The sequence below is a fragment of the Castor canadensis genome, chromosome 3 (genome assembly GCF_047511655.1).
Source record: "Castor canadensis chromosome 3, mCasCan1.hap1v2, whole genome shotgun sequence".
Classification (NCBI taxonomy): domain Eukaryota; kingdom Metazoa; phylum Chordata; class Mammalia; order Rodentia; family Castoridae; genus Castor; species Castor canadensis.
In genome coordinates this window covers 196,122,134-196,148,251 of record NC_133388.1, presented here as the reverse complement: position 1 = coordinate 196,148,251, position 26,118 = coordinate 196,122,134, and the positions used below count along the sequence as shown (strand labels likewise).

At 44.2% G+C, this 26,118-nt stretch overlaps 1 protein-coding gene across 3 annotated transcripts in view; it reads left to right on the top strand.

Annotated features, from left to right (window-relative positions):
* Positions 1-26,118, top strand: part of Trappc9 (trafficking protein particle complex subunit 9) — a 541,325-nt gene that overhangs the window by 130,850 nt on the left and 384,357 nt on the right. For all 3 annotated transcript variants that reach the window (XM_074069279.1, XM_074069278.1, XM_074069281.1), the window contains one exon: positions 19,236-19,388. In XM_074069279.1, coding sequence (XP_073925380.1) covers positions 19,236-19,388 — 153 coding nt within the window. The remainder of the gene's footprint in view (positions 1-19,235; positions 19,389-26,118) is intronic.

The window sequence follows — 26,118 nt, the reverse complement described above, 5'->3', positions numbered from 1 at the left end:
TAAAGTGAGTTGCAGATTTCAGGAATTTTACTCCCAAATGCTTCAGCATACATCTCATTAATTAGAGTTCATTTTTTGTAAAATGCATGTGCAGTGAAATGGACACATCTTTAATGTGATGAGTTTTCACAAATGCATATACTCGGAGAACCTATTCTCTCATTAAGATGTAACATAGCATTAGGCCTCACTTGACATCACTTAGGCCATCTTAAACTCTGACTCTAGATTTGTTTAGCTCCTGTAGAGATGGGCCCTTCAAGGGAAATATCTTGTTTTCTAACACCTGTGCCAAAACACAAGTTCCTTGACTACCCCCAGCAGCATCCTGTTTTTGCCCTTGGTCCGTGACTGAAATATCCTGTTTCCCAGCACCTGTAACAGGACACAAGGACCAGTTCTTTGACTACCCCTAGCAATGGACAATGGACAAGCCACTGTGAAAACATTCCCTCCTCTCACCAGGTCCTTCCCTGCCTATAAGCCCCCCAGTCTGTAAGTGGCAGTGGGCTCTAGCTCTCTTGCTGGAGACCCCCTCCTCAGGTTTCTTCCCCTGAATAAACCTGTGCTGGTGGTGAACCATCTCCTTATCTCTCTGTGCTTTTCAGTCTAACACATAGACCGTTTCTATCACTGAGAAAGTTCCTTGTGTTCTTTCTCGTTTATTCCCTGCTTGACTCCCACAGGTAACCTGTCTTTTCCATTTACCTGGTTGCCCAGCAAATACTGACCAATCATCATGCAGAAAGTTCGGAACACTCCTGGCAACTAAACAGAAGCCCAAGGGAGAAGCTTCGGGCAGTGGTCCAGACTGACGCTTTCAACATAGGCACCTCCTCTTCCTTGTGAACTTGCCATGATGCCTTGCCCAGGCTTCTCCTGGCATCTGCTGGGTCCTTTCTCTGTGCTTGTCTCTACTGGGCCCTGGGATGAATGGGGTGGGTGTTCCTGCCTACACTTTATGGCTGGACAGTGAAAGCAGAAGAGGCTTCTGACCTGTCTCAGGCCATGTAGCAGGTTCATGAGGAACCAGGGTAAGAACCCAGGTCCCTGAGTTCTCAGCTCTGATGTCCTCACCCTCAGTCATGAGGGAGGAAGAATAACAGACATGAGGTAGATAGCATGGCATAGCCATTTTATAAACAACATGGTTATAACTGAAGAACTAAAGTCCTCATTCTTTTTAAAATCACTGTCCCAAGCTGCAGTGCATTTGCATGTAGAATGAAATCAACAGAAACAAACCACCTGGTTCCAAAATATACAGAGTTAGTAATTCCTGCGACTTGTGTTCTACGGTCCTGAAATGCTGCCAACATTAGCAGATGATCTGCTCCGTGTGAAGAGACGAGCAAATGACTTTGGGTAGCATCGTGAGCAGAGCCAGGACAGTGGGAGAGTCAGTTGTGGATGTTACGTACCATCTGCTCTGATCCTGGTGTTACCTGTACTTGAACCCTCGTGTGTTTAGCTTCTTTAAGGTCCCTTGTCTGTCTGCCCTGTAAACTTTGCCACATGGAGTTCAGTCTGGGTCCCCATGCTTTTCTTTGTTTTTTTACCTTTTATTTTATCATTTTTACATTTACTTACATGTGTATACATTATTTGGGCCACCCCTTCACCCCCCCTCCCCACCACTGCCCCGCTTCCGGGCAGAACCTGTTCCACCCTCTTGTTCTCTCATTTTGTTGAAGGGAAAACATAAGAGATGTTAAGAAAGACACAGTATTTTGCTGGTTTGAGTTAAAGATAGCTATACAGAGAGATTCCTAGTGTTTGTTCCATGCACGTGTGTATTGCAACCCACATTGGTCCATCTCTACCTGGTTCCCTTCCTATAGTGGCCTCTGCCAGTTTAAGATTACTTTATTCACTCCTTTACAGTGAGCACATCAACCACATTCAAAGTTTTAGGTTTCCTTCCCTTTCCTTATTCCTCCCTTGCGTGTTCTCCTCTTAGTGTGTGACCCATGTCCAATAATATTACTGCATTTGTTTTAGGTCTGTAATCCACATGATGGAGAACATGCAATTTTTGGCCTTCTGAGCCAGGCTAACTTTGCTTAAGATGATGTTCTCCAGTTCCACTCATTTACTTGCCAATGACAAAATTTCTTTCTTCTTTGTGGCTGAGTAAAATTCCATTGTGTGTAGATACCACATTTTCTTTTTTTTTATTGTTTTATTATTCATATGTGCATACGAGGCTTGGGTCATTTCTCCCCTATGCCCCCACCCCCTCCCTCACCACCCACTCTGCCCCCTCCCACTCCCCCCCACCCCCTCAATACCCAGCAGAAACTATTTTGCCTTTATCTCTAATTTTGTTGAAGAGAGAGTATAAGCAATAATAGGAAGGAACAAGTGTTTTTGCTAGTTGAGATAAAGATAGCTATACAGGGAGTTGACTCACATTGATTTCCTGTGTGTGTGTGTTACCTTCTAGGTTAATTCTTTTTGATCTAACCTTTTCTTTAGTTCCTGGTATTCTTTTCCTATTGGCCTCAGTTGCTTTTAAGGTAGATACCACATTTTCTTAATCCATTCATCAGTAGTGGGGCATCTTGGCTCTTTCCCTAGCTTGGCTCTTGTGAGCAGTGCTGCAAAAAACATGGGTGTGCAGGTGCCTTTGTAATAACCTGAGTCACATTTCTTCGAGTGTATTCCTAAGAGTGGTATTGCTGGATCATATAGCAGATCTATGTTTAGTTTTTTTTAAGAAGTCACCATATTGTTTTCCAAAGTGGTTGTACTAGCTTACATTTCCACCAGCAGTGTATGAGGGTTCCTTTTTCCTCGCATCCTCGCCAACATTTGTTGTTGGTGGTGTTCTGGATGGTAGCAATTCTGACAGAAGTGAGGTGGAATCTTAGTGTGGTTTTGATTTGCATCTCCTTTGTGGCCAGAGATGGTGAGCATTTTTTCATGTGTTTTTTGGCCATTGGACTTCTTCTTTGAAAAAGAAGATCATTGGATCATTAATTCTTTGTTATGCAGTCAGTGTTGTTTTTTTTTGTAATTTTTATTTTTTTATTATTCATATGTGCATACAATGCTTGGGTCATTTCTCCCCCCTGCCCCCACCCCATCCCTTACCACCCACTCCTCCCCCTCCTTCTTCCCCCCACCCCCTCTATACCCGGCAGAAACTATTTTGCCCTTATCTCTAATTTTGTTGAAGAGAGAGTATAAAAAATGATAGGAAGGAACAAGGGTTTTTGCTGGTTGAGATAAGGATAGCTATACAGGGAGTTGACTCACATTAATTTCCTGTGCGTGGGTGTTACCTTCTAGGTTAATTCTTCTTGATCTAACCTTTTCTCTAGTTCCTGGTCCCCTTCTCCTATTGGCCTCAGTCGCTTTTAAGGTATCTGCTTTAGTTTCTCTGCGTTAAGGGCAACAAATGCTAGCTAGTTTTTTAGGTGTCTTACCTATCCTCTTATCTCCCTTATGTGCACTAGCTTTTATCTTGTGATCAAAGTTCAATACCCTTGTTGTGTTTGCCCTTGATCTAATGTCCACATATGAGGGAGAACATACGATTTTTGGTCTTTTGGGCCAGGCTAACCTCACTCAGAATGATGTTCTCCAATTCCATCCATTTACCAGTGAATGATAATATTTCGTTCTTCTTCATGGCTGCATAAAATTCCATTGTGTGTAGATACCACATTTTCTTGATCCATTCGTCAGTAGTGGGGCATCTTGGCTGTTTCCATAACTTGGCTATTGTGAATAGTGCCGCAATAAACATGGGTGTGCAGGTGCCTCTGGAGTAACAGTCTTTTGGGTATATCCCCAAGAGTGGTATTACTGGATCAAATGGTAGATCTTTTTAAGTAGCCTCCAAATTTTTTTCCAGAGTGTTCCTTTTTCCCCACATCCTCGTGGTGTTGCTGATGATGGCTATTCTAACAGGGGTGAGGTGGAATCTTAGCATGGTTTTAATTTGCATTTCCTTTATTGCTAGAGATGGTGAGCATTTTTTCATGTGTTTTTTGGCCACTTGAATTTCTTCTTTTGAGAAAGTTCTGTTGAGTTCACGTGCCCATTTCTTTATTGGTTCATTAGTTTTGGGAGAATTTAGTTTTTTAAGTTCCCTATATATTCTGGTTATCAGTCCTTTGTCTGATGTATAGTTGGCAAATATTTTCTCCCACTCTGTGGGTGTTCTCTTCAGTTTAGAGACCATTTCTTTTGATGAACAGAAGCTTTTTAGTTTTATGAGGTCCCATTTATCTATGCTATCTCTTAGTTGCTGTGCTGCTGGGGTTTCGTTGAAAAAGTTCTTACCTATACCTACTAACTCCAGAGTATTTCCTACTCTTTCTTGTATCAACTTTAGAGTTTGTGGTCTGATATTAAGATCCTTGATCCATTTTGAGTTAATCTTGGTATAGGGTGATATACATGGATCTAGCTTCAGTTTTTGCAGACTGCTAACCAGTTTTCCCAGCAGTTTTTGTTGAAGAGGCTGCTATTTCTCCATTGTATACTTTTAGCGCCTTTGTCAAAGACAAGTTGGTAATAGTTGTGGCTTCATATCTGGGTCCTCTGTTCTGTTCCACTGGTCTTCATGTCTGTTTTTGTGCCAGTACCATGCTGTTTTTATTATTGCTTTGTAATATAGTTTGAAGTCAGGTATTGTGATACCTCCAGCATTGTTCTTTTGACTGAGTATTGCCTTGGCTATTCGTGGCCTCTTGTGTTTCCATATAAATTTAACAGTAGATTTTTCAATCTCTTTAATGAATGTCATTGGAATTTTGATGGGAATTGCATTAAACATGTAGATTACTGTTGGGAGTATTGACATTTTTACTATGTTGATTCTACCAATCCATGAGCATGGGAGATCTCTCCACTTTCTGTAGTCTTCCTCAATCTCTTTCTTTAGAAGTGTATAGTTTTCCTTGTAGAGGTCTTTCACATCCTTTGTTAGGTTTACACCTAGGTATTTGATTTTTTTTGAGGCTATTGTAAATGGAATTGTTTTCATATTTTTTTTTCAGTTTGTTCATTATTAGTGTATAGAAATGCTAATGATTTTTCTATGTTGATTTTATATCCTGCTACTTTGCTGTAGCTATTGATGATGTCTAGAAGCTTCTGAGTAGACTTTTTTGGGTCTTTAAGGTATAGGATCATGTCGTCTGCAAATAGGGATATTTTGACAGTTTCTTTACCTATTTGTATTCCTTTTATTCCTTTTTCTTGCCTAATTGCTCTGGCTAGGAACAGTCAGGGTTGTTTTATATCTCAAAAGTAATGCAGCCTTCACTGTTCCACAGTCTTTGTGCCCAGTGCTGCCAGGTGCATGCACTTGACATCATCTTTTCTCCTTGTCACCATGAGAGGTTGTTATGGGTGGGTGGTGGCCTGTGTGTTTTACTGCTGTGGCTTTGGCACTTAAGGGCTAGGGACAGTGTGGTGACATTCAGTAAGTGTGAGCACTGGTACCCTCTGCATGAGCTATCCTGAGGACAAGGTGTCCATGTGGGACATGGGAGGCTCATGGATAATCTTGAGCACAGTACTTCATTCATGTGGGCTTTGAGAATTATGTTTGCTCTGGGCCTGCCTCATGCCCCGTGTTTGTGTGGGTGCTGCCTGTGTGCTTGATGCTCCGTCTGGTGGCTGGTATGTGGAGCAGCCTGTCTGCAGGCCCTGGCCTTACCTTCACCTGTCTGTGATGTCTGGAAGGCAGTGAGAGCTCCATCAGGGCCACAGTCTCTGCACATGTCCTCACTGCTCTTTGAAAAAGACTTTTCCTTTAGACATCAAGTGTTAAAGAAAAATTTCTTCTTTTGTTCCCTTTCCCATCTTCCTTGCTCTCCTGAGCTACTTTAATCTGTAGTGTTAGAGAGACCTTTAAACCCTTTTGCATCTGTGATGGTTAATTTTTTTTTTTTCTTACAATTCTGGGGATTAAACCTAGGGCTTCACTCTACCAGTGCAAGAGATTAGAGAAGCACACCCCTAGGGGTGACTGTGAAGGCTGCTCCAGAGATGGTTAGACCATGAGGTCTTTGACCTAATGAGTGGACTAATCCCTTGATGGATTCATTATATGATGATGTTTTTGGGAGATAGTGACAGGTAGGAGGCGGGGCCTGATTGGAGGAAGTAGGTCCCTGGGGGTGTCCTTGGTGGCTGTATCTTGTCCCCTTTGTATTTCTTTTTGTTTGGTTCCTGACCACCATGATGTGAGCTGCTCTGTTCTGCCATGCCTTCCATGCCAAGGTAGACTGACACATCTGAAATCATGAGCTAAAATTAATCCTTCTTCCTTTAAGTTGTTTTTGTCCGGTATTTTGATCACAGCAAGGAGAAAAATTAACTAACACAGCATCCTAGGTGTGTGATAAGGATTAATGACCTTTGTGGATCTCTCAGGGGGCTAGATTGTCATTTAGGCTTTTGTAGGCGTATGTCCCTGTTCACAAGTCCTGCGCCGAGGTGAGCACTTAGAATTCACTGCATCTGCAGAGGACATTTAGCCATATCATGTCATTGTTCTAGCTACAGATCACTTGCAACAGTTCTTGTGGACTGTCACCTATACTTAAATGAGCACAGATTTCATGATAACAAAGCCCAAATTAAGAAAAATGCATTGGCTTTTTCAGAAATGTTGTAAGCTCTGAGTATATGTGCATACAAATACACAAATACATACAAATACATTGTTCTGGATGGAGCTCAGTGGTGGAGCACTTGCCTAGCATGTGTGAGCCCTGGGTCACATCACAAAAAGCATGACTCCATGTGCTGTTATTCGAATTTCATGTTTTGATTGGGGTGAGAGCTCTTTTGCTGCTTTCTTTCCTCACAAATGTTGTAGTGTAGCATTTCTGCAATTAGAAACAAGCATTAATGACTTCTCATTGTCGAAGGTCTGTAGCAGTAACACTTTCCAAACTATTCTCAATGTAAAATAACCAAATTTACTTGATAGCATTAAACTCTAACAGTAGGATAGTGATCTAAAATTAGTTCTGACACTAAATTTTACAGGGAACAGTTAGGGGCATAGGCTGCACTTTTGATGGACATGTCTCTTGTCCTTCCTGACTGTATGTTGCTGTGTTGGATTTTGAAACACCCTTGTAGACGTTCCATTCTGGAGCACAGTAATGAAAGTAAGAAATAGAAAGAGAAAGGCCCACTTCTGAGGTATGAAAATTTCATTAAATTTCAGCTTGGTGCTGTCTTCTGGCTGCCCAGAGCCCAGCTCTTCTTCCAAGTACGGTTTCCAGAACTAGCACACACATCTTGGGAGTACCTAGTGCTGAATGTGAATCTGGTAGGCAGGTGAGTGGTGACCACTGTGCTGCTGGTCGTGTGTGTGTGTGTGTGTGTGTGTGTGTGTGGCGGAGGGGGGTTAGCTTTTCCAGTGTGTGTGTGTGGGGGCAGTTTTGCTTTTCCAGTCTGTTGGGTCCAGGAACCAGAATACCAGGGATTGTTAAGACTTCAAATAAACAATACATGCCCCACTGGAGGAAGACAAGTGTCTTTGACCAATTTCCATCCTATTTTGATCTCTTTTTTTCCCTAAGATATTTCAGAAACTATCTCAGCCTTTTCTCCTTGTTCTCAGACCTTTTCTAGAATGTGAAATTTGGCAGTTCTCTTGATGAGTGAGGGCATACTGTCTTGAAACTGGCACATCAAACCTAGAGACCACACAGTAGAGTCCTGCTCCATATGCGGGGAGGAGGCCAGGAAGGCAAGAGTGGGAAGCACCTCGGGATGCCGATGGCTTTGTGGTGGAGTTGACTGGCTCTTTTGTTCCTGACATGGGAACCTGTGGCCAGTGCAGTTTGCCAGACCCAGGGGTCCAGTAACGAGCTGGCTGCAGTGCCACACACACGTCATCCTTCCTGTTGAGGCACTAACTTCTTACTTGGTCTGTTTCTGAGTTTTATGCTATTTTTATGTAATTATTGTTGCTTAGCATTATGGTGATGCAGAGCAGAACTTTAAAAACAATTCTTGTAGAAAGTGGTTTCTGTGTAGTGTTGTCCATATGTGAAGTATTGTGGGGAGGGAGAGAAAGGACTTGGCTTACCTGGTCCTTCCTTCATTAGCATGCCAAGCCCCACTTAATGTCTGGGTGTAGAGAGAAGTAGACGTGGAGCTTAGGAGGAAGCTGCTGTGAGAAGCGTCGGGCAGGAGGGATGCCTCCGAAGGTTAGGCTGTCCTCAGTTTTAAACGTAGTGATTATGGTCAATGTTACAGTCTTTAGAATCAGGCCAGCTTGGCTTTGGATTCTGGCTTTGATACTTAGTGGTCAGGTGACTTGTACCAAGCGACATGCTTCTGTGACAGCTCTGTCCCTCATGGTAGACATGGTTCTCTGCCATTCTTCCAGTTGTCTTAATATGTGTGAAGCACTCAGAACAGTCCCTGGATTACCAAGAGTTCATTAACAGTAGCTTATGGAGACTGGGAGGATTGCAATTTGAGGCCAGCCCAGGCAAAAATGTGAGTCCCTATCTGAAAAATAAAGCAAAAAAGAGTTAGGACTGTGGTTCAAGTGGTAGAGTGCTTGCTTAGCAAGTGCAAAGCCCTGAGTTCAAACTCCAGTACCAACCAAAAACTCCTCAAAAACCAAACAGGAGCTCTTCTGTAAGCTGTTATTATTATCTTGTAAGATGTTACTTTATCACCTTCCTTAAACATTTTAAAATTGTTTTTTCTGTATTTGGTTTCTTAGCCCAGCATTCTTATTTATTTACTTATTTATTATTTATTTTGTGTGTGTGTGTGTTGTTTAGATTTGAACTCAGGACCCCATAGGCCTGTTGGTCTCTTGGTCTCTCTCTCTCTGTCTCTCTTTTAGCTTTGCATTCACAGACACTCGCCCCATGGCTTGCTGCTGCCCTGTCCTGTTTTCTTCTTGTTTTGCACAACACTTTGCTGGCTCAGATACTGTGCTTTAGAAGGAGCCCATCTGTAGTGATCCCACCCTTCTGAGGCTCTGAGTGTTGGGGTAGAGCTGGACAGTGAGTAGGGCACAGGTCATAGGGTACTCTGCTCTCAGCCGACCTTTGTCACTGCTGACTCCTCTGCTTCTGCACTTGTCTGTCTCTGGCATCAGCTGTTTAGCCCCTTGTCCAGCCACTCTGCAGGCCTGTGCTCAGCAGTTCCCACCCCTGGCTGTTGTGCTGGGCACTGGGGGCTCCAGACCCCCAGCTCCAGGCCTCTCCCACACTTCCAAGTACCCAGGACCTTGCTAATCCCCAGATGTTCTCTGTGCCTCTCCAGCTCTGTCCCTTGTCCCTAGCCCTGGCTGCCTCCTGAAGGCTTTTCCTACTCTTTCCAGTAGGATTGCTTATGCCAGTCCTGCTGCACATGGCCAGCCAACACCGTGTTGCAACAGCACTCACCTCACTTGGGTTTGTGTTCTTCAACAATTAGACATTTGCATTACATTTATATGCAGTCACTTTTCGAGTGCATGAATAATGCATGAGTGCTATCCCAAGGAGCTTGCAGATCAGTGTGGAAGTCAGTCATCCTCACTGGATTGTGCTGTGCTCTGGCTGCACAGCCTGTGTTGTTTCTGCTCTGTGTGACTGACCACAGAGAATACACTTGCAGGTGTACCTGTTTAGAAGACTTCAAAACTCCCAAATGACTAAAAGCCACCCCACACGATGCTCGTATGTGTGCAGGATTGCAGTGGCTTTCTCAGATAGCTCAACATTTCACACCATTGGTTCTGGGTCATGCTGGAGAATGTAAAAGACAAGGTGACATGCCTTTCAACCAGTGCTTTGAGAGAGTGTGTTCAGCTCGGAAGTGTGGATGCAAAAGAAATGAACAAGACAAGGGAGGGCAGAAGAAGATAGGATGTCTGGCTCTGCAGTTTGGGAACCTTTGAATATTAAATTCCCAGTGAGTTGTTTGGGGTCCTTAGTGGTCATGCCTATGCAAAAATTAAAATGAGGAAAAAAGTACCCATTCAAATTGAAATACAGTACTGTTTCACAGGTTTGTTTATAATAGTCAACAAGTGAACTTATGAGGGGCATCCTGCCTCTCCTCCTTACCTACAGTGGGAACAGTATGCGGCCCAGTTAGAGAGACACGGTGCAGGGGCACAGCAGTGTGCTCCATCCTCATGGGTGTACCCTCTGTGCCAAGCTGTATGGAGTGGCTGTCGAATAGCAGTACCTGGGATTCACCTGACACACACAGTCCCTTTCTTTCTCTTGGATTGGGTGTGGCAGGTGCCCCCACCATCCAGTTGAAATCACAGTGGATGGTTTTCCTCCAAGTTCATACTCTGGCTGGCTGTTCACACCTGCAGCCAGGGATCCTGGGAGCCTGGGGGACCTCCACTGTTCATTTGTCCCTCTACTGTGAAAAGAAAATTAGTCCAAACAGGCACAAATAGTGATGTTATGGTTTTTAATTTAGTCCCCCTGCCCTGCTTAGCTAGAGTCCTGATTAGCTAGAATGAGAAAATTTTTTCTTTCATACAGATCTGGGACCAACCAGGACACTGAGTCTTATTTTAGTTCTAGGCTATTAATTAATTTGACAGACAATTATTGAACTGTCCTATGTGCAATGGTGTGAATTCTTAAGAAATTTTTGGATTGAGAGAAATGTCATCTGGTCTGTTTTTGAGGATTTCTCCTGTCCCCTCTCCTGGTTCTTCCTGGGATCAAAGACCCTCCAATGCAGGCCTTGTCCTCATGAGAGCAGGGGCCACAGCTTGTTTATCTCTTTGTCCCCAGAACCTAGCTTGGTGTCTGATGTGAGGATGCGTACTGACTGTGCAGTGGGGTATGTGGGCTGAGCAGTAGTAGAGCAGGAGAAGCAGAGCTTACCATGGGGAGCTGGAGCTCATAGAGGCCTTTCTGTAAGCTACCCAAGAAGTTCCTGTGTGCCACACTGCTGTGCTGAGATGTTACATGTCTTGATTTACCTTCACAAAGTCTAATACTGTCTCCATCTACTTCCATCTACTGACGGGCCTCTTGGGGTAACAGAGGATGTGGGACTGCACCAGATCAAGGATCAAGTGAACAGCAGTGCTGGATTCAAGGTCAGGTCTGTCTGGCCTAAAACTCATATGCTTGAGTAGTATGTTTTGTTTTCTACCTTCTCCCTTTCTCGCTCTCTTTCTCTCCACCTCCCTCCCTCTCTTCTTCCCTGCCTCCCTCTTACCCTCTCTTTCTCTTTGGCAGTACTGGGGTTTTAGCTCAGGGCTTCATGCTTGCTAGGCAGGCACTCTACCTCTTGAGCCACTCCTCCAGCCCTATTTTTGTGAAGGGCTTTTCGAGCTAGGATCTCCAGAACTATTTGCCCGGGGCTGGCTTCGAAACCCGATCCTCCTGATCTCTGCCTCCTGAGTAGTAGGATTACAGGTGTGAGCCACTGGTGTCTGGCTCCACCTTCTCTTTCTAGGGTATTATATGGCATCACCTCCATATAATGCTAGTTATAACATGCTGAGGTTAGTGATCACAGGTGAGGGGAGAAGCAGGTGGTGTCATGGGATGAGCATGGCCTTGTCTGTCCTGTCTCTGGCTCTTGGTAGCTGTTTGTGAGTAAGTTGCTTCAACTCTCTGAGCTTTAGTTGCCTCTTTTATAACATGGGAACAGGTAGCTGTCATGGGAAGTTGGAGGGCCACTCCTGCCTGCTTCTTCCCAGTTGCCTGTCATGCCCAGTTAGCACAGGTGGTGTGAAGGAGGCGGGGTGTGTCTGATTGGTTTGTGTTAGCTTTTCCTTCTCCTGACCAGATTTTTTTTAGGCATTTGTCCACCTGCCATTTGCCTGACTGCCACAGAGTAAATCCATCACTTCAGAGAAATTTATTCAGCTGGCAGTGTGGAGACCCAGACAGTGACACACATGTGCTGCCCCTTCACATCATTTCCTGATATGGGACACCATCAAAGACATTGCCATTGGCTCACTTTGGGTGGACTGGTCTTCAGCAGGGTCAGCCTTGCACGTGGATATGTGGGTCAAGTTTACAGGGCTGTTCTCTGTAGTAAATTGGAGGGGTCCGGGAGGAACCCAGACTCCAGAATGATTTGTTAACATGTTTTTTTTTTTTTGGTGGAACTAAGGTTTAAACTCAGATACTTGGGATTGCTAGGCAGGTGCTTTATCACTTAAGCCACATCCCCAGCCCTTTTTTGCTTTATTTTTCAGATAGGGTCTCATGCTAGGGCTGGTGGGAGACTGTGATTCTTCTACATATGCCTCCAGAGTAGCTGGGAAGATTGCATGACGTGCCATTATGCCTGGCTTGTTCTTTGAGATAGGGTCTCACTAACTTTTTGCCCAGGCTGGTCTTTTTTGGTGGGACTGGGATTTGAACTCAGGGTTTAAAGCTTGCAAAGCAGGCATTTTAACAGATGAGCTACTCCTCCAGTCCCAGGCTGGTCTTGAATTACAGTTCTCTCAATTTTCACCTCCCAATTATCTGGGAATACAGGTGTGAACTACTGCCTCAACCCTCATTTATTTATAAAGGTATAATATATGATCATTGTGGAAAATTCAGAAAATGCAAAGCAATTTGAAATTACTCATGATTGTTGGCTCAAAGAAAACCAGTATTAGCAAGATAGGTGTGTTTTTCCCTTTCTGTGTGAATCTCTCTGTAGTTGGGATTACATTGAACATTCAGTTGTTGGTCTGCCTTTTTTACATAGTTTTTCCCATTTGTTTTAATTACAAACTCAAAATGATGTCTTGGCATGCATGTTGCAGCTCCACATTGTATACTATGGAGTGCCTACTGGGTGCCAGGTCCTGTTAGTCCTCGAATGTGGAGAGATGGTGACAGTTACCACTAATGTGTATTTCCTGAATGCCCAGAGTTCCATACTCTGCAAGTATTATTTCATCCTCACCCAGCTCTGGCGAAGGGCTACAAGGATTATCCAGGTAGGAAAAGGAGGTTGGATCTCAAACGGGGGAGGAATAACTAGCAGTGGTTGAGTGACTCAGGCTGTGTTCCAGGCACGTGATTTTCATTAACATGTTGATTCTGCATGGCGACCCATTTTATGGATGAGTGAACTATGTACACACAAGTTTGGTGACTTACTGAAGGCTATCTAGCCAGAGCCAGGGTGTGAACTCAGGTCTTTTTGTCTGGAGAAGATGTCCTCAGCCACATGGTGATTGCCTTTGCAGGTGGTGAGAGTCAATGGCAAGGCCTGGCCCTGCTTTCCCCTTCTTTACTGGTGGCAGTGACACCACTGGAAGCCCGTGATGCTCCATGTGGATGAAGAACCCCAGCAGTGATGTGGGAGAAGTGGCACCCCAGGAAAGGAGCCTTCAAGCTGACTTTGAAGGCTGAGCAGGAATTCCCAGTGTGAGAAAGCAGAGGGAGCAGGGCATGTGGAAAGGACCTGGGGGACAGTGAGCAGGGAAAAGAGTGGATAGGGGTGGGGCCGGAGCACTCTTGCTGAGGTCCCTCAGAACACCAGCTGGCATAGCAGGTGAGATGCCTGTGCCCTCTCACCTGCTTCAGCAGGGGATATAGCTGTGGGACTGGCCCTTGTGCCTCTGTTTCAGAGATGGCCTGATGGGTCTTTGAGATAGAAAGCCTTTGCAGGACTTGAGTGTCTTAACTGACATTGGCAGTTTGTATAGTGGTCAGAGCCACTATAACAGATGGGCCATGTAAGGAAGTTAGCATACACTTCCTTTGTTCTCAGGGCCTTGGATATGGCCCCAATGAGTACCCCATTGGTATTTCATCTTGGTTTTATGTAGCCTGGTGTCTCCTTCCCATTCCATCCTGAGTTGCTTTACTGGGTTGGAAAGCAAAGAGAAAGTAGAACTTATTAGTCTGTGTTAGACTCCTGGGTCATTGAGAGGATGGTGGCCCTCTAGTGGCTTGGGAGTGAAGGCCATGTCTTCCATTTTGTAGTCAGGTGCTGGCAAAGGATCCGGAAAGCCAAGCAGCCCAGCAGGACTGCAGGAAATGTGCCCCCTTTAGTCGGTGCCCTCCAGATTAGGTAGTGGCACATTCTTGATGAATAGAATGACCATCAGCAGACACAGCTGTGCGGTTCTGTAGATTATTAGGGAAGCAACCACAATGGGAGACATTTTGAGTATTATGCCAACATGTGAAAACAGAGTGAGAAATGAGCCACTGAGGTTTGCCTTCCAACAGCCTGGCTTGGCCTCACCCCCTGAGCCTGTCTGAGGCACTGTTTTCAGGCAGTCTCTCCACACTCCACACAGGGCACTTGTGTCTGTGGTTTGCTGTTAGATTCTAAGACTGACTTGCTCTGCATTTATACTTATACTGTGCTGTCTTCATGTCCAGTTTTCTGCCTAGTTACTGTCCTCTGTCAGGCCACAACTCTTGGGAGAGCAACTGTTTGCCCGTTTGCCCAGCAGGTGTTCTCTGTGCCTGGTGTGGAGTGTGGTGTGCAGCCGGTGCTCTGTAAATACTTACCCTGAAGGACAAGAGGCAGAGTGTGCCCCAGGGGCCTATGCTTCCTTCCTGTGTGTGGGCATCTGGCCTGGATTGGCCTGAAGGCACACATAGATGCTGGGAAGCTGGGGGCCCAGGGTGGGATGTCATGTATGAATCCTAGGTGAATACCTTGGACCTGGGCAGGAAGAATTTGGCAGGAAATTCAGCTGGGTAGAGAAGGTGGGGGAAGATATTTATGGCAGTGTGGATGTGACTAGACCCAAGGAAAGATGTGGCATGCCCCAGGCCCACTGGCACTGGGCTTTCTTGGGTTGTCCCCCATGTCAGCCTTGCCTTCCTCTGCTGTGCTGCTTGATCATACAGCCATGATCCTTTGCCTCTTGTTAGACCAAGGTGGGTCTCACTTGTTGCTAGAATGGCTGAGGGCCACTGAGAAGCATGGAAAGGTGCTGGAGAGCTGAGAATTCTCTTCTTAGAGGAGGCCTGGTGGGCACGGGAGCTGCTGCAGGGAGAGGAGGGCTCAGCTGTCTTTTGAGCTGGCTGTGAAGGATGGAGTCCAGGGAATGTGTGGGAGGAGGGGCAGAGGGATATCTTGGCGTTTGCTCTTAGGAAAGGCCCTTGGAATTCCTTAATACCAGTTTGTTGGTTTCTATCATGTGGCCACTGAGCATATATGAAGATGAGGGAGATACCAAAGAAATGATGTGAAGCTTTTTTTTTGTGTGTGTGTATGTGGGATTGGGGTTTTAACTTAGAGTTTTGAGCTTATAAAGCAGATGCGCTGCTGCTTTAGCCACACCTCCAGTATAATTTGTTCTGGTTATTTTGGAAATAGGGTCTCTCAAACTATTTGCTTGGGCTGGCCCCAAACTGCAATCTTCCTGATCTCAACCTCCCTAGTGCTAGTATTACAGGTATGAGCCTCCAGCACCCAGCCAATGTGAGTTTATTGCTCTGTGCCGAGACTGACAGTCAGCTGGATCCTCTTGCCCTGCAATGTGAACTTCAGACAGTGCCTGGTGCAGAACTAGACTTGCACACTTGAGAATTTATTAGGGTGATCTCTCATGGAGTCACTACCATCCATCTGTTCTTGCCAAAACCAACAGCTGGGTGTAGTGTGCATGCCTCGCAGAACCTGGGAGGCCAAAGTGGGAGAACCATGAGTTTGAGGATAGCTTGAGCTATATACTGAGACCTTGGCTCCAAAAACAACCAAATAAAATAAGATGAAATAAAAACCACTCAAACAACCACTCCTTCTCCTCCTAAAAATACCAAGTGCTTCTAGAAGATTTATTGTGCTCCAGTGAACACACTCTGTGTGCTTTGGCTCTCCCCAGTGGCCCACCAAGTAGGTGGTAAGCCTCCTCATTTTACCAGTGAAAGTGATATACCTGAGCAAGCTGAGAAGGGGTTGGAGCTGCTGTGCCTGCAGCCACAGCACAGTAATAGGTTAATAGGGACATCAAAGGCCAGTTAGTGTTGAGGGCCTTCAGCTGGTCAGTTTCTCTGGGTGCAAGCAGGAGCGGGGGTGAGATCGCTCTGGGTGCTGGTGGAAAAGCCCAAAATGAGGAGGGAACAGAGTCTGAGAAGTTGAGAAGGGAGGCATCTCCTGAGCAGAAGGGAGGAAGCAGTCACCCTTGCAGCCATGAACCCAGGTGGCCTCAGCACCCTGAAGGGCTGAGGAGAAAGGTCTGCTCAACTGGCTGCATGACTTCAGGCCTGACTCGTTCCTTTTCCTTTCTGTTTCTCACCTGGCAGATGGCTCTGAAGTCTTTTGCAGTTTGGAGCCAGGTCTCTGCTTTCTGTGACTGAGTGCCTTACTCTTCAAAGGACAGAGTGCACGCAGAAGTGTCTATGCACACATCCTCTTGCACCCAAGGGCCTTGTGTTGTACTCTGAAACAGGTTTCTGGACAGGTGGTTCTGTCACTTGGCAAAGGATTTGGTGCTTCATGCCCTTTTCTGCTTCTCCCCAAAGCTTTGGCTGAAACGTTGGATTCTCGTCCTGTAATTTTAGTGGTTCATCTTGAGTGCAATGTGCTTTCTTTTACATGAGGTTACTACTCACCTCTCTCACCTCACTGAGACCTGGTTGATACTTGCCTCGAACACCCATTTCTGTGCCTTGGTTGCTGTAAGAATCTCTTCTGCACCAACAACTTCGTGAGACCATCTCAGCCTGAGGTGACTAATCCCTTGCTGTCTTATGCCTGACTTCCCTTGATCTGGCTTCTCAACTATCCAATCATTTCTTCTCCAGCTGTGCCCCTTTCCCCTGAGGGTGCTGAGATAATGTGCTAATAGCAGTCTATGAGATGTTTGGCGCCTCATAAGGTGATGGGACTGGCATGCTGAAGGACAGCTGGTGTCCACTGAGGTTTGTGTTATGTGCCAGGTCTGTTTCCTAGACCATGACCTCAGGCACATTGTCCACCTCCTTGCTTTTCAGCAGGGACACTAGCAACTGTCTCACTGGTTATTGGGAGGATTAAGCACGGTAACATGTAGAAAGAGGTGTTCAGAAAATAACTGAATGTGATGTGAATTCTAAACCTGCCTTTCAGGGACACCATCCCATGTCTGCTACTGTCTGCAAGTCTTCCTCTTCAAGGAAGCAAGAGAAATGAACATGGCGTATTATACGTGCTCCACCTAGAGTGCAGTTCTGTGGGGACTGGGCCATGCTCCAGCTCCCTCCTGACCAAGGAGACAGACATGACCTATTCTACATTTGCAGCATAGTTCAGCCTTGAGCTCTTACAGTTAGCAAGCCTCATAGGCCTATGCTCTTTCATATGGACCTTGGTGGAGCTTTCTTCCCCTGGATTCCTGTGAGGTTGATTTCTGGGTCCTCAGACCGGGACTTCATATTAACTCTACCACATGGTACCTTCATGCAGGAAGTGAATGTTACGACTCTGGGATCATTCACATCTAGAATTACAGGTCTTTCCCTTTGTCTGTGACCATGGACAAGTTATTTAATCCCTCTAAACCTCAGTTTCTTTATTCGGGCAGTAAATTTCAGCATAGAGAGTTTATTCCCATATACTATGCTGAAATTTACTGCCCGACAGCACAGCAGGGCCTTAATGGTGGCAAAAGGGACTGGTTTTAATGACCTTTTATGTGCTTCCCCCACCCCTTCGCCCCTCCCCCCTGCCACCCAGTTGTGAGGAGGAGGAATTCTTATCCCTGGGTATGGGGATAGCCAATTGCAAACACCTGACGCTGAGTGGATGCGATTGGCAGCAGTTTATAGTCACATACTCTTATAAGCCAGGTGAGATACAGTGCCCCATGGGGGCCTCACTGGGGAATGAGCAGATGACCACTCTGGGGCTGTGGGAGCAGACTCCATGGGCTCATTTCAGTCTTTCTGAGGCTGGCAGGGACCTTGGAGCCCTTGCTCAGGAATAAGCAGTAATTGTGTGTGGCCCGGTGAACAGGACAGCTATTTGGCTGGGGTCTCAGCTGGAGTCTCATCTGGAGGAGAGTTGGGAGGAGATTCACATGAGGACATTTGAGGTCCTCCCAGTTTTGCCAGGTGGTAAACATTAGGCAGTCTCTAATGTTGGGCCTTGATTTTAGGTCTTTGCCCCCTAGATGTTGAGAAAGGACAAGGGACTGCCTAGCAGGGGCTACCTGGGGGTGATGTGGATTCCTCCCAGGACCCAGAGCTGGGTCTCCCTCTTGTCCTCTCTACCTCCCACAGGGCATAGACACCTTCTTTCAGGGTTCCCAGCCCAGGGTCTTGCCTTTTTGGTGATTTGCAGAGATTACTTTGTTTAATCTGTATAATAGTCCTGCAGTACAGCAGGCATTATCCCATGTTAATCCCTTGTGTATAAGCACAAGCACCTTGACTTGAAGGAGTCATTCGTCTCCACAGCACTGAAATTAGTGTTAAAAAGGCGGCAAACCCAAGGCTGTTTTACTCCAACACCCAAGAGCTTTGAAGACAAAACCAGGGGAGCGCCCCTCCTCCACATGCCCCTCCATGGAGCTTCCCTTAGTTCTCCCGTTTTTTACTCATCAAACATTTCATAGTTTTTTAAATTTTTATTTTATTTTTGAATTAGCATATATTAATAATACAAGGGGATTTCATTGTGATAACTCCATACATGCGTACGTGTACCTTGAACAACTTCACCCCCTCCATTGTATTTTCATCCCTCCTTGTCAAACAGGGCTTCATTATGTTGCCTTCCTAAGTGTGTGTGCAGTGTACTTCCGTCCTCTTCGCTCTCTGTATTGTGTGCTGTCTGTGTCTGAGGAGGATCCCTGTAGCCAATTCGCTTTCCCCACTAAACTTGGGTGTTTCTCTTTAGTGTGATCTGATACAGAAAGTACTTGTGGAAAAACTTAGTTTGCTTCTGATTAGTTTCTATGAGCAAAGTGTTTACTTTATGGTGAGATGGAGCTGCTTATTAGGAGTAATAATGACTAAGCTTGATGCTCAGGGCCTCTAGTGGTGACCTGCCGTCCTTCTCTCCTCCTCTGTGTGCCTTGTCTATACACAGAGCCAGTGCCTTGCAACACTTCTTTATTTTTTGGTGGCACTGGAGTTTGAACTTAGGGCCTCACGCTTGCTGGGCAGGCACATTAGCACTTGAGCTACTCTGCCAGTCCACACTACCTCTTGATTCGGTAGTTTTCTTGGCACCTGGACCTGTCACATTTAAGTGTTTCATTTGTCCTTGATTTTGAGAATGTGACAGCATTTCCTAGGGGGACTGGTGAATCTCAAGTTGCTTTATGTGCATCATGTTTACCACTGTTCCTATCATTGCAGAAAAGTTATATGGCGATCTCCTGAGTTGGAAACTGGAAGAAACTCTGGCCAAGTTCCCTTTGCAGCCCGGGAAGGTGGCCACTTTCACCATCAGCATCAAAGCAAAGCTGGACTTTTCCTGCCAGGAGAATCTTCTCCAGGACCTCAGTGATGGTGAGCTCCCCATTCTGCGCCATGTTCTCTGCTTCCCAAGGCCTGCTGGGCAAGCTTTGTAACTTGCTGGTCAGTCATGAACCCAAGCTGCCTGAGACCTCTCCTGGGTGCTTTGTTAACAGAGTCACTGTATGTGTCCGAAAGTGAATTAAGTAAATCTAAAGGATTTCCTAATTCTCACTCTTCACTATTTTGTACTCATTTCCAGGAGGTCACCCCAAGTGAGTGGAAACTAGGAGTTGCTGCAGTTTTTTTTTTTTAAATTATTCATATGTGCATACAAGGCTTGGGTCATTTCTCCCCCCTGCCCCCACCCCCTCCCTTACCACCCACTCCGTCCCCTCCCTCTCCCCCTACCCACTCAATACCCAGCAGAAACTATTTTGCCCTTATTTCTAATTTTGTTGTAGAGAGAGTATAAGCCATAATAGGAAGGAACAAGGGTTTTTGCTGGTTGAGATAAGGATAGCTATACAGGGAGTTGACACACATTAATTTCCTGTGTGTGTGTGTTACCTTCTAGGTTAATTCCTTTTGATCTCACCTTTTCTCTAGTTCCTGGTCCCCTTTTCCTATTGGTCTCAGTTGCTTTTAAGGTATCTGCTTTAGTTTCTCTGCATTGAGGGCAACAAATGCTAGCTAATTTTTTAGGTGTCTTACCTATCCTCACCCCTCCCTTGTGTGCTAAAGCTTTTATCATGTGCTCAAAGTCCAATCCCCTTGTTGTGTTTGCCATTGATCTAATGTCCACATATGAGGGAGAACATACGATTTTTGGTCTTTTGGGCCAGGCTAACCTCACTCAGAATGATGTTCTCCAATTCCATCCATTTACCAGTGAATGATAACATTTCGTTCTTCTTCATGGCTGCATAAAATTCCATTGTGTATAGATACCACATTTTCTTAATCCATTCGTCAGTGCTGGGGCATCTTGGCTGTTTCCATAACTTGGCTATTGTGAATAGTGCTGCAATAAACATGGGTGTGCAGGTGCCTCTGGAGTAACCTGTGTCACAGTCTTTTGGGTATATCCCCAAGAGTGGGATTGCTGGATCAAATGGTAGGTCAATGTTTAGCTTTTTAAGTAGCCTCCAAATTTTTTTCCAGAGTGGTTGTACTAGTTTACATTCCCACCAACAGTGTAAGAGGGTTCCTTTTTCCCCCACATCCTTGCCAACACCTGTTGTTGGTGGTGTTGCTGATGATGGCTATTCTAACAGGGGTGAGGTGGAATCTTAGTGTGGTTTTAATTTGCATTTCCTTTATTGCTAGAGATGGTGTTGCTGCAGCTTTCAAGTGTAACTGCTGTGGCCCCATGGATACCTAACTAGCTATGATGACAAAGTGCCCCCAGGGCCTGGTAGTTTGTGTGAGGAGACTGGTCTAGGAAATGGGAATTTGTGTTTGTTGTAACTGTATGACTAGCTGAGTAGGGAGAGATTTCTTAGATTACTTGTGCCAAGTTTTGAATCATGGATTCCTACCTTCACTTGGGCGCCATTGTGGGGTATATTAGTCATTGCAGGCTGCTGTGACAAAATACCATGGACTGTGTGGCTTGAACATCAGATGTTCATTCCCGGTGAGTCTGGGGATGGAGGTTTGAGATCGAAGTGCAGCATGGTGGGTTTCTGGCGAGGTTCTGTGGACAGCGGATTATGAGAAGCCTATGAGAACTGGACGTAAGCAAGGTGAGATTGCTTTCATCTGTAGTCGAGATAGGCACAGCCCCAGCCACAAATAGGGAAAAGCAGAACAGCCGGTCTCCTAAGTTGTTTGAGTTCAGAGAAGCAGGAACACAGGTTTCTCCTGTTACAATGTCACGCCCCTCGAGAGCCACAGCTCTACCCTGTATTGCCTTGGCTATTCGTGGCCTCTTGTGTTTCCATATAAATTTAACAGTAGATTTTTCAATCTCTTTAATGAATGTCATTTTGATGGGAATTGCATTAAACATGTAGATTACTGTTGGGAGTATAGACATTTTTACTATGTTGATTCTACCAATCCATGAGCATGGGAGATCTCTCCACTTTCTATAGTCTTCCTCAATCTCTTTCTTCAGAAGTGTATAGTTTTCCTTGTAGGGGTCTTTCACATCTTTTGTTAGGCTTACACCTAGGTATTTGATTTTTTTGGAGGCTATTGTAAATGGAATTGTTTTCATACATTCTTTTTCAGTTTGCTCATTGTTAGTGTATAGAAATGCTAATGATTTTTCTATGTTGATTTTATATCCTGCTACCTTGCTATAGCTATTGATGATGTCTAGAAGCTTTTGAGTAGAGTTTTTTGGGTCTTTAAGGTATAGGATCATGTCGTCTGCAAATAGGGATATTTTGACAGTTTCTTTACCTATTTGTATTCCTTTTATTCCTTCTTCTTGCCTAATTGCTCTGGCTAGGAATTCCAGTACTATGTTGAATAGGAGTGGAGATAGTGGGCATCCTTGTCTGGTTTCTGATTTTAGAGGGAATGGTTTTAGTTTTTCTCCGTTAAGTATAATGCTGGCTGTAGGTGTGTCATATATAGCTTTTATAATGTTGAGGAACTTTCCTTCTATTCCTAGTTTTCTTAGAGCTTTTATCATGAAATGATGTTGGATCTTATCAAAGGCTTTTTCTGCATCTATTGAAATGATCAAGTGGTTTTTGTCTTTGCTTCTGTTAATGTGGTTTATTACGTTTATTGATTTTCGTATGTTGAACCACCCCTGCATCCCTGGGATGAAGCCTACTTGGTCGTGGTGAATAATCTTTTTGATGTGTTGCTGAATTCGGTTTGCCATTATTTTGTTGAGGATTTTTGCATCAATGTTCATTAAGGAGATTGGCCTATAGTTCTCCTTTTTGGAGGTGTCTTTGCCTGGTTTTGGAATAAGTGTAATACTGGCTTCATAAAATGTGTTTGGCAGTTTTCCTTCCCTTTCTATTTCGTGGAACAGTTTAAGGAGGGTTGGTATCAGTTCTTCTTTAAAGGTCTGATAGAATTCAGCAGAGAATCCATCAGGTCCTGGACTTTTCTTTTTGGGGAGACTCTTGATTGCTGCTTCAATTTCATTTTGTGTTATAGGTCTATTCAGGTGATTAATTTCCTCTTGGTTCTGTTTTGGATGATCATATGTATCTAGAAATCTGTCCATTTCTTTTAGATTTTCAAATTTATTTGAATATAGGTTCTCGAAGTAGTCTCTGATGATTTCCTGGACTTCCATGGTGTTTGTTGTTATCTCCCCTTTTGCATTCCTGATTCTACTAATTTGGGTTTTTTCTCTCCTCATTTTAGTCAGGTTTGCCAGGGGTCTATCGATCTTGTTTATTTTTTCAAAGAACCAACTTTTTGTTTCATTAATTCTTTGTATGGTTTTTTTGGTTTCTATTTCGTTGATTTCAGCTCTTATTTTTATTATTTCTCTCCTTCTATTTGTTTTGGGATTTGCTTGTTCTTGTTTTTCTAGGAGTTTGAGAAGTATCATTAGGTCATTGATTTGGGATCTTTCAATCTTTTTAATATATGCACTCATGGCTATAAACTTTCCTCTCAAGACTGCCTTAGCTGTGTCCCATAGGTTCCGGTAGGTTGTGTTTTCATTTTCATTGACTTCCAGGAACTTTTTAATTTCCTCTTTTATTGCATCGATGATCCATTCTTCATTAAGTAATGAGTTATTTAGTTTCCAGCTGTTTGCATGTTTTTTGTCTTTAGTTTTGTTGTTGAGTTCTACTTTTACTGCATTGTGGTCAGATAGTATGCACGGTATTATTTCTATTTTCTTATATTTGCTGAGGCTTGCTTTGTGCCCTAGGATATGATCTATTTTGGAGAAGGTTCCATGGGCACATGTATATTGTATACACATGTATATTGTGTAGAGGTTGGATGAAATGTTCTGTAGACATCTACTAGGTCCACTTGATCTATTGCATATTTTAGATCTTGGATTTCTTTATTGAGTTTTTGTTTGGATGACCTATCTATTGATGATAATGGAGTGTTAAAGTCTCCCACAACCACTGTGTTGGAGTTTATATATGCTTTTAGGTCTTTCAGGGTATGTTTGATGAAACTGGGTGCGTTGACATTGGGTGCGTACAGATTGATGATTATTATTTCCTTTTGGTCTATTTCCCCTTTTATTAGTATGGAATGTCCTTCTTTATCTCGTTTGATCAACGTAGGTTTGAAGTCTACTTTGTCAGAGATAAATATTGCTACTCCTGCTTGTTTTCGGGGGCCATTGGCTTGGTAAATCTTCTTCCAGCCTTTCATCCTAAGCATATGCTTATTTCTGTCGGTGAGATGAGTCTCCTGTAAGCAACAAATTGTTGGATCTTCTTTTTTAATCCATTTTGTCAAACGGTGTCTTTTGATGGGTGAATGAAGTCCATTAACATTAAGCGTTAGTACTGATAGGTATGTGGTGATTCCTGCCATTTAGTTGTCTTAGTTGTTTGAAGGTTTGATTGTGTGTACCTAACTTGATGTTACTCTCTACTGTCTTGCTTTTTCTTATCCTGTGGTTTGGTGCTGCCTGCCTTTTCATGGTTAAGTTGGGTGTCACTTTTTGTGTGCAGGATCCCTTGCAGAATCTTTTGTAATGGTGGCTTTGTGGTCACATATTGTTTTAGTTTCTGCTTATCATGGAAGACTTTTATTGCTCCATCTATTTTGAATGATAGCTTTGCTGGGTAGAGTATCCTGGGGTTGAAGTTATTTTCATTCAGTGCCCGGAAGATCTCACCCCACGCTCTTCTTGCTTTTAATGTTTCTGTTGAGAAGTCTGCTGTGATTTTGATGGGTTTACCTTTGTATGTTACTTGTTTTTTCTCTCTTACAGCCTTCAATATTCTTTCCTTAGTTTCTGAACTTGTTGTTTTAATGATGATATGTCGTGGAGTAGTTCTATTTTGATCTGGTCTGTTTGGTGTCCTGGAGGCCTCTTGCGTTTGTATGGGAATATCTTTCTCTAGATTTGGGAAATTTTCCATTATTATTTTGTTGAATATATTACGCATTCCCTTCGCTTGCACCTCTTCTCCTTCTTCGATGCCCATGATTCTCAAGTTTGGTCTTTTGATGGAGTCAGTGAGTTCTTGCATTTTCTTTTCACAGGTCTTGAGTTGTTTAATTAATAGTTCTTCGGTTTTTCCTTTAATTACCATTTCATCTTCAAGTTCTGAGATTCTGTCTTCTGTTTGTTCTATTCTACTGGATTGGCCTTCCGTTTTGTTTTGCAGTTCTGTTTCGTTCTTTTTTCTGAGGTTTTCCATATCCTGGCAGTTTTCTTCTTTATTGTTGTCTATTTTTGTCCTGAGTTCATTTATCCATTTATTCATTGTGTTCTCTCAGGAAAGAGGTTTTAAGCAAGGTTTTAAAGAAGACTTTAGAAGCAAGGTTTTAAAGAACTGCAAGGAGTAAGGCCTAAAAGAGTAACGATAGAGAAAAGAAGCAATGTGGGTTGAGCATCTCCACCCAAGCACTCAACACGCTTGACCCCACTTTCTGTCTGTGTCTGTCTATCCTGTATCTTTTCTGAATTTCCAGTCACCCCCAGTTAAGCCCAGTTAGGCTTGGTAATAACCAGGAGCAAGAGAAAGTTTGCTCTAACAAAGGGAGAAAGAAAAAGCTCCCTCTAAGGGTCCTCCTCTTGGCTTGTGCAGGTCTTCTGTCTGTGACATCCCAGAAAGATCATCTCTCTTTGCAAAAAGGCCTCAGAATATTGCATCAACACCCTGGCCTTATGACTTCATTTACCTGTTACCACTTCCTCATAGACCTTGTTGCCAAATATAGTTACGTTAGGTGGTAGAGTTTCAACATCTGAATTTTGGAGGGGCATAAACATTCAGTCCACAGCATGGCTATTGAGACAGTCTGTGGGTTTTATCTCTAGAACTTACCAGTTATGTAACTTTGGTTAATTAAATTAACTTCTCTGTTTCTTCATCTCCTAATTTATGAATGATAATAACCCTAGTTGCTAGGGTTTTTGTGAGGATTGGCACATCATTTGGACTGTGGTGATCTAAGTGTTAGTTACATGAAAAGTGGTTGGAACACCCTGAACTCAGGAATATGACTTGGATGCTGCTCACTTGTCTGGTAGAGCCGTGTGTAGGGTGCTTGACTTAGGCCTGGACCAGAAAGTTTCTCAGGTAAAGTCAAAAGAGTGAGCCCCATAACCCAAGGGGGAAGCAGGTACAGTGTCTCAGAGACTTGATGTCTGTCTGTCTTTCTCTTTTAGAATGGGATTCTGCCTTGTGGTCAGTCTCTCTTAGAATCCCTTCATGCTCAGAAATAATACTGTCATACTGAATGAGAGACAGTGAAAGATAAGTTATGGGTTTTGTTTTGTTTTTTGTAACGGGAGTTACCTTCCAGACCTTGCCTTCCTAGGGAGTCTCCTTGTACCAAGTGCACCCAGCCAGTTTCTGCCAGGCCCTTGCCCTTTCTTCCCAAATTGCTCTGCTCCACAGCTCCTAACACCTGTTCTGCAAACCCCATTTCAGGTGTCACCTGTAGTGAGTCCAGTCCTGACCACTTTGGCAAAATTAGCTCCCTCCTTTTCACTCTTATTTCTCATTCTCTGTTACTTATTTCCAAGCACTGGTTCCCCAGAAGTGTCTTCATCCCTCCCCCGCCACCGCCACTGCTGTACCCTCCCACTGCCTGGCTTTTCTCCTTGCTTTAAAGTAGAGAATAAGGACCCTGTCTGTCTCTTTCCATC